An 8,640-nucleotide genomic window follows, 5' to 3' on the forward strand; every position below is an offset into this window, starting at 1 on the left:
TTCAGTGTATTTCTACACTGTAGTACTGCTCTGAGTTCTTCTTCCACCACTGATATTTGACAGTTTTTACAATATAATCAGAAATAAGCTCTGCTCGCTTCACTCTGAACAAACGGCTTTGTCTTTTGTTGCACTTTCGTCTATTTTTATGCTCCTTAAACTTCTGTTAAGCAAATTAAAGCTTTTGCCAATAATAATGTTTATTTAAGTCATTTTTCTTCTTTCTGCCATATTTATTCATGTTTACTCCAGTTTTGAGTGTGAATTAAATGTGTATTTTTAAATATACCTGTGTGATATTCAGGTCATACAGAAGTGGATGATGTTGCAGCAGTAATTTAAAAAAAAATCCGTTCACTTCTTTGAGGAGCTGCTCTCCCCTGGAATCCTCTGTGGAAACGTCATGAATCCAGGTTACAGCAGGAGACACAGCAGAGGGATCCAGAGCTGAGCATCACTTTCACTGATTTACTGGATCCGCAGTTTGTGTAGAGGAGACGTTCATTCAGCTGATGGGATTATGGTCACGCTCAGGGAGTCGGGGGAGTTGGAAGGAATCAACCTCAAAATGATTGTTTGTTTGCTCTCGTTCTATTCATATCTCAGCCGATTGTTTGAAGTTATAAATAGACTCCAGCAGCAGAGCCAGAAGCTGAGGGATCATCAGCTTGAATCCTTCAATTAGAAATGAGAATTACTAAAAAAAAATACGTCTTCCAGAGAATATTCCAGAGAACAGCAAAAATCTGCCTTTTCTTTTCATCCGTGATGTCGCTTTCTTCATTCAGCATCTTTCCTAACTGAGCGTCACTTAAAGAGGCTTCGGTCAAGTTGTGCAGCGCATGTAGCTGCAGGACGAAGATTCAGGTTCGTCTTTGCTGCAGCGTAAAGCCTAAATGTGCGTTACTGACTACTGAGAGTCTGTCTTCAAATTGCTTCGTGTTGTCGTCACCATCAACGAAACACAAGAGGCCGAGTTCGAAACTGCATTACAAATGACACTCTCATATCATATTAGCTTAGCTTAGCAAGACTGGAAACAGGGGGAAACAGCTAGCCTGGCTCTGCACAAGTGTACAAATATACAGTATACAAATATATATGTGTAAAAATGACATTTTTATGGGGATTATGTCTGATTTTTGTGGTCGGGAGCAGTGTCTTCCTGGGATCTTCGCTGGTTGCCTAATCAACAAATTAATAAAAGAAGAAAATGTTATTTATTTTTCCTCTTCCAGCACTTTATTTAATACAAATCAACAATTTAACATGTAAAGAATCAATTTTTCTATTTTTATTTTTTCATTCTCAGCAGGAGCAGCCTCCCCAGAATGAGGTCTTGTCTCAGCCGGTCACCTCGTCCCCTCGAACTCCCATCTGTAAATGTGGAGACCTGGTCCTCTCCCTGGAGTACCGTCCCGACACGGAGAAGCTGCTGGTCTCTGTGATCGCGGCCCGGGACATCCCGGACAAAGCTCGCAGCGGGATGGACTCCTGGCAGGTGCACATGGTCCTGCTTCCGTCCAAGAAACAGCGCCAGAAGACGTCGGTGCAGAAAGGTTCACTGCCGCACTTCAACGAGACGTTTCGCTTCTCGCGCCTGGATCCGTCTGAACTGCATGCGTCGGCCATCCGGTTCAGGCTGTACGCGCTCGGAGGCAGGATGTCCCGTGAGCGAATGATGGGCGAGAAGGTGCTGCGTTTAGGCGGGCTCGACCCGGACGGAGGGACGATGGAGACAACGCTGGTTCTGGAGCCTCGCAGCAACCTCAAGGTGACTTTTTAGACTAATTCTATCAGCCGTCACGCTGCATTTGGTCTTGTGCTACGAGGTCAGACGTGTGTCATTTCTGCTGCTCATGGTTTGTCTCTCTGTTGTGTCAGAGTGTGGACTCCCAGCTGAGCCTGTCTGCTGTGTCTCAGAGCGACAGCGCCTCGTCCACTCAGTCCCTGACCCACGGCGGCGTCCCCGAGCTACTGGTGGGGCTCTCCTACAACGCCACCACGGGACGCATGTCCGTGGAGCTCATCAAGGGCAGCCACTTCAGGAACCTGGCCATCAACAGACCACCAGGTCTGCAGTGAGCCTCACAAACACTGGAACACACACACACACACACACAGGAGACGCTGTGACCAAATACCTGCAATGCTAATGACGTTCCCATCAGCGTGTGCTGTCCGTAGTGCATGTTATCATTAGCATTTAGCTCAAAGCAAACTCCTAATGCCTAAACACAGCTTCACAGAGCTGCTAGCATAGCTGTAGACTCATGTGAGTGATGTTAGGCAGCGTTAACCTGTCACTCTCATAGAAACACAGATATACTGTATGTACACAAGTAAGAGAGGCGAGAATCATTGACAGACGTGTTTATATCAGGTTACCAACATGGCAGAAAAGGAGGCTACATGGCTGACATTAGCATACTTTCTTCCTTCGTCCCCCCTCTCCTCCTCCCCTCTGGTCCAGACACCTACGGCCGACTGACTCTGCTGAACTCGGTCGGTCAGGAGATCTCTCGGTGTAAGACGTCGGTGCGTCGCGGCCAGCCCAACCCCGTCTACAAGGAGACGTTCGTCTTCCAGGTGGCGCTGTTCCAGCTGTCGGACGTCACGCTGCTGGTCTCCATCTACAACCGCCGCAGCATGAAGCGCAAGGAGATGGTGGGCTGGATCGCTCTGGGCCAGAACAGCAGCGGCGAAGAGGAGCAGCTCCACTGGCAGGACATGAAGGAGAGTCGAGGGCAGCAGGTCTGTCGCTGGCACGTCCTGCTGGAGGCGTAACGCCGCCGAGATTTAGGCTTTTTTCTTTTGAGGTCAAAGGAAAAGAATTGAGGATTGTGGGAAGTGTTGTGGAGTGGGGAGACAGGCTTGTTCTGATCTGACAGGGCGATGCATGTGGCTTCAGAGGCGATGCATTCAAGGACTTAGCTTTCTCAGAGCACACTCTCCACTACTGTCACATCTGTCCAAAGCTGGACAAACGTCAAACCTGGCTGGTTATTTTATGTCAACATGAGGGAACAAATTCATTGGCTTTTGGAGGCTGACACAAGTTTAAAATTCACTCACTGTACTGATGAATAAGGAAATAGATAAATGAAAGAAGAACCTTCAGTAAGGCTACGCGATAAAAAGACACTGAATTTCGATTAACTCAAGGCAGGTTAAGTATTTTTTGTCATGTAAAAGCTTTACAAATTTGAAGGTTTCATGCAGAAATTCACTTTTCCTTCTCAATAAAAAGCTTTGTAGAACATGCATCAGCCTCCAAGAGGAGCTGAGAATTTGTCCTTCGCTTTACAGCTTTTCATGGTGAATCGGCTCTGTTGTGAGACGAAGGAGCTGCAGTTTTGTTTTCCGGTGAAATGCTGTGTTAGAAAGTGCACACAAATTAGAGCCGTGTGTACGTTTGTGTGACTTATTCTAAGTGACGTGACTTCTAAGTCTTGCTGTTCTTTTACCGGCTGGCAAAATCAATGGAGCTGCACAGCGAGACGTTCAGTTCTGACCTAATGCAGACAGGAAACAGAGACGTGTTGTTGAACATGTTGCCGTCACATCCTCTCAGAAACACTGCAGGTTTGTCTCAATGGTGGATGGTGGATTTTATACAGCGATGCCAACTTATCAAACAGTAATAATCAGTCAGTATGAACAGATGACATTTTCCACAGTCTTCACCTCCTCATCCTCCCTCACGAAAGCATCTTTTAAACAACAACAAAACAGGGTTTGGTGGATGGAGGAATAGTAAATTCACTGAAGGATCATGTGACTATAAAGTACTGAGCACAGAAACAAACACTAGAGTAGAAGCGAAGATGTTTGATGATTCAAGTGGAGGAGGAAGACGCCTCATTCATATTCAGCACTCATTCATATTCTCCTGACACATGTGCTACTACAGGCAGGAAGTCTCCAGCAGCTGGAGACTCTTAACCCCGCTGGGATGAGAGCCCCCCCCCCACCTTCTGCCTCATCCACACTGAATGATGTTATTTGGCCTCGGCTCGATCTCCTTCACAGGGCAAAGCTCATTTTAACACCCATCAACGCTGAGCTGAAAAGAGGCTTTAAATATCTCGCTGCAGCTGTTAATAACATGCAATGAATTACCCTGGAAGTGCGTGCTTTTTCACCGCGCTCTCTGGGCGGTAATTGGTAGTTACAGCTGTAGAACCGTACAGTGTGATGATGGTAATGCTGCTGCTAATGCTCATCCTCTTCCAGTCTGAGCATCGTTGAGTCACAAGGCAGCGGTTCAGCCCAGAGGGGGGATTATATTTGTTTGTGTAGACAGATACTGTAGCTCTAAACCCTAAGGGCTTCGCACACCGAGAGCAGAGATGTGTTTATTTGAGCGTTCGCTTTCTTTGGCTGGTTTTCTTCAGGCAGGTGACAACAAAGCCTTTTTAGAGATGTTGAAGCGCAGCTCGGTTTGAAAACTGCGATCGGAAGAAAATGACAGATTTCAGTGGTGTGAGGACATGACAGGCGTAATTACTTTGGAAAAGTCAAGCATAACAAATGAGGACTTCTGCTCATATTCAGATTCACCATGTGAGGGTTAAAGGGTCAGTTCACCCAAATCACAAAAAGAAACCCCTTGACTGCACATCCCCAGAGGCTCTGAGCCGTCCAGAGGGTTTTTGGGTTTTTTCCATTGTTTAGCCTCCACCTCGATACAATGGACATGAAAGCAATGGAAAATTATCTACCAACGTCAGAAAAAAACCCATAATTCTCAAACCTTAATTATTTTTAAACAAAGATAGAACAACTTATCCATTATGTCTAATTAGCCCTTATTAATTTCACATGAAGTTCTGTATCTTTGATCAAAACTTGGCCACATGACATAAGTTTATGAAAGACCACTTCTGGGTGTGGCAGAGAAGTTTGATTACAATATTCTTGGCTGTAGTAGAAAGAATAATCCCATTTATTATGCAGGTAAAATTATATAAATCTAGTACAGGAGACAAGTACAAATGCAGATAAACCCTCAACAGAAGACATACATGATTCCAAATATCTGGTTTTCACTCAGTCATTGTCATCCTCACCATCACACGCATCAAACCATAAGGAAACACAACTAGTTTAGTTCAGTTTGCGACTTTGTGGAACAGATTCTTGCTTCAGTTCACTTTAGTTGGACAAACAAGTGTTTGATGATCAGAAAACACAGATTAATGTCACTGACTGATTCAGGGAAGCTCCCAGCAGCAAAGACTGAAAACAAGGTCTTTGATTCAAAGATGAATGACATGTTGAAAGGCACAATTAATGGATTCACTCTATATCTGTGAAATGCTGGAAAAACAAGCTGTAAATGCTGTGTCTCGTGTTTTAACTGCAGACATGTAATGGCGACTATTTCAGGTATAAATGAAGTGCGGGTAAAGAATAGGAGTGCTGCGACAGGATTTTTATTTAACTTTCAATATTCTTTAATATTAGCCATAAAAACTCCTCCAAGACCAAAATAATGGAATGTTGAGTTAACTGTACAAGGTGGCGTCAAAGAGCACAAATTAACTGCAGGGGCTCAATTTATGCCCCAATTAGCTTCTGTTCCGTTAGCTTGTTCTTAAAGTGAATGTGAATCTAAATGCTGCACTTTCCAGTAAATCCATTTAGCACCTTGCTATTTTACCCAAAATGAAGCAAACTGACCCCCTACTTAGGCCTTTGCCCCATAACTTACTGTCACTATAAGGTCAAACTTTCCTTCCTAGCATGTCGCTTAAAACTATGATAGCAAAAGATTTATGACCTGGAACTCGTTCATTTAATTGGACCCTGGTTTCCAGACATAAAAACACATCAGAAATTATAATCATCACTGATTTTATCAACTGTAGTAAGATAGCTAATTAGAAAATCAGTGTCCAAGACATGGGAAGAAAAAAAATAGCCTTGTTCTTGTATTGTAGGGAAGAGCGAGTTAGCCTTGTTAGCCTTGTTAGCCTAAGACAAACAACACAAGGTTAGATTTACTCTTTACTGTATTTTCAAAGTTTCTGCTTAACATCAACACAAGAAAATCCTCGGTGTATGATGGCTAACCGATGAGATTGGCAAAGTTATCCTGATAAACTTCTGCCAGACCTAATAAAGAACAGGCCAGAGCCACAAATGTTAACTTTACCTCTGAGCTGGACATCCAGAACCAGCTCCAACATAACCTGTAAACCCATAAAACAACATTATTGTTTGGTCATGAAAACTCTCGCTGTTGAAAGTATTACTGGTTTAGCACCGTAGGTAGTTAGCTAGTTAGCATAATGCTAACGTTAGCATCGTGCATTCAGGCAGACAAGCAGTTAATTCTTCAGTTTTGTGGTTGTGATTTTGAAAAAGCAGAGAAAAAATACAGTGACCCTCTAAACTCTTTGGATTATGACTGTAGGTTGCTGATATGATTTGACGATGCCTGTTCCGCGAAGCAGTTAGCTAGCTAGCTAAAAGATATTCTTTAAAATTATTCTTTAAAAATTACTAAAACTGAAGTTTATTATCTCTGTAGTGAAAATAAAAACATTGACGTGGAGACAGAATATTTCTTCATAAAAAACACTTTGCTGCACGACTGTGTTAAAATGCGTTTTTTCACAGTACATACTACAAAACTGTATTCTCTTTATTGGTTGTACTTTTTGTCAATCAGTCATGTAAATGCTGGTTTTGACCACTAACAAATTTTTGTTTGGCGAGGCATACAACCGTTCATAGGATTTTATATCAGCACTCCTATTCTACAGTCTTCATACATATGAGTGTGTGAATAGTGACATGAAGTATATTTACTGCACAGACTGATATATTTAAAGCATGTTGAGTTGTTGTACATAATCTATAATATCTATTCTATATTTTTTAAGATAGTAAATGTTTAATGTTCTTAAATATTTCCCAGGATTTCTATGGTATTTACACGTCTGCATGCTCAGTTTGAGATCCCAGGTGGTATTACAGATGTGAGACAATCAGATTGTGCTGCAGATGTAATACAGCTGTAATACTCTGACAAAGTGCCTGTAACATTTCGAGATGAAACATATCCACCATGACTGAGGGATGATCCAAATTTGCATGACACCTTCTCGTTGTTCCCTGTGAATGCTGCTGTAGGACTGCATGCATGGAAGGTGCCGACGGGGCAGGCCTCCAAATGTCAAGGCCGGGACCAGGGCTGAGGTCAAAGTCAGACCAGATTCAGTAAAGCCTACAACAGGTGTGCAGGGGGACATCACTTCAAATGAAATACAGACCAAAAACAGCATAACATCTCTTCCTAAACTTGAGAAAGGTCATTTTTCATTACTTTTGAATGCATGACCAAATCTAGGCAACTAAATAACGATAATAAGTTTGGAAATGTGTAATTTAAAGGGATCATTTGTATTTGGGGACACATAAAACTACTGTGTGGTAACAGAAAGCCTCCACTCGTCCGTGTAGGGACTTCATGGATATGAATTTTGCTGTAGTTCATATTTTTCTCATTTTGGTTTGCCTTATCAGTTTTAACTGGTAGTGATTAAAAAACGTAACACATGAAGGAAGAGTTTGACATTTTCGGAGATTCATTTATTAGTATTCTTGACAGTTTTTGGATCAAATTGACATCAATCTCATGTCAGTCAGGAACTGGAGTCAGGACATGGTTAGCCTAGCTTAGCATAAAAACTGGAAACAAGGGGAAACAGCTAGCCATAAATGTGACCTTACTGAAACAAAGGGTTAGAAATTTATTCCAAAAACAACCAAAAACATTGGTCGAAAATTGACTTAATTTTACTTTGTGCTTGTAATGTAACAAAATGTGATCACAATAACACAAAAACTACCAACTACCAACCATTTTCTGCAAAGCTAGCCGGGTGTTTGGACGTTGATTGACATTAAAAGTTGACCCTGTAGCCGTTGTGCGAGTCTGTCGTCCTGCAGCCCTGGTCTGGACCGTGCATGCTGAGCCCCCGCGGCACCCAGAAAGCACTTTTTGTACCAAGTTTTGTCGTTGCCAATAAAACCCAGAAGATCCATGCTGTGGGAATGTCTGTCTGCCATCTGTTTTCTTGGGTCCTTCTCTCCGTCCTGAGCTCTGTTCAGATGTCCTTATTTTAAGAATGAAGCCAGTTAACAACAACAGTAACAAAGTCACAGTTCAGTTTAGGGAAAGTATTTTGTGTTTTTTGAAGTGTTTTGGGAGAGTTTAGTCTAATCTTTGAGTAAATACTGGGCAGGTTGTTTTGAGCCATAGCGACTTTATTTTAAGTATGACTGGAAACCTCTTTTATTATCCTGAGACACAATTACAATTACATCACACAATTAATCCATTCATCTGCCACTGGGTCACTATAATCCACAGTTATTGTCTCATATACCAAAGAAGCAAATTTAAATGACAGTTATCAGCCAAGAAGTAGAAATCTTACTATATTAATATTTTTAATCAGCTGTGTCACTTTATCATTCCAGGCATATTTCTACATTGATGATACACAACCTGTTTGAGTGCCTGTATGAGCCAAATCCTCCTATCATTGTTCCGACATTTATCATATTCAGTCAACTTTAGCTGTACTCTACATTTACCTGAACAGATCGAATAAAAATAAGATA

General features: G+C 42.2%; 1 protein-coding gene across 5 annotated transcripts in view; it reads left to right on the forward strand.

The window, feature by feature from the left end:
* The window catches only part of syt16 (synaptotagmin XVI), a 32,403-nt gene extending 24,335 nt beyond the window's left edge, over positions 1-8,068 (forward strand). For all 5 annotated transcript variants that reach the window (XM_076749349.1, XM_076749354.1, XM_076749352.1 and 2 more), the window contains exons 5-7: positions 1,313-1,774; positions 1,885-2,074; positions 2,474-8,068. In XM_076749349.1, the coding sequence (XP_076605464.1) occupies positions 1,313-1,774; positions 1,885-2,074; positions 2,474-2,787 (966 nt within the window). In that variant the 3' untranslated portion in view covers positions 2,788-8,068. The remainder of the gene's footprint in view (positions 1-1,312; positions 1,775-1,884; positions 2,075-2,473) is intronic.
* Positions 8,069-8,640: the final 572 nt, after the last annotated feature.

This window comes from Chaetodon auriga, chromosome 14 (assembly GCF_051107435.1).
Source record: "Chaetodon auriga isolate fChaAug3 chromosome 14, fChaAug3.hap1, whole genome shotgun sequence".
Classification (NCBI taxonomy): Eukaryota; Metazoa; Chordata; class Actinopteri; order Chaetodontiformes; family Chaetodontidae; genus Chaetodon; species Chaetodon auriga.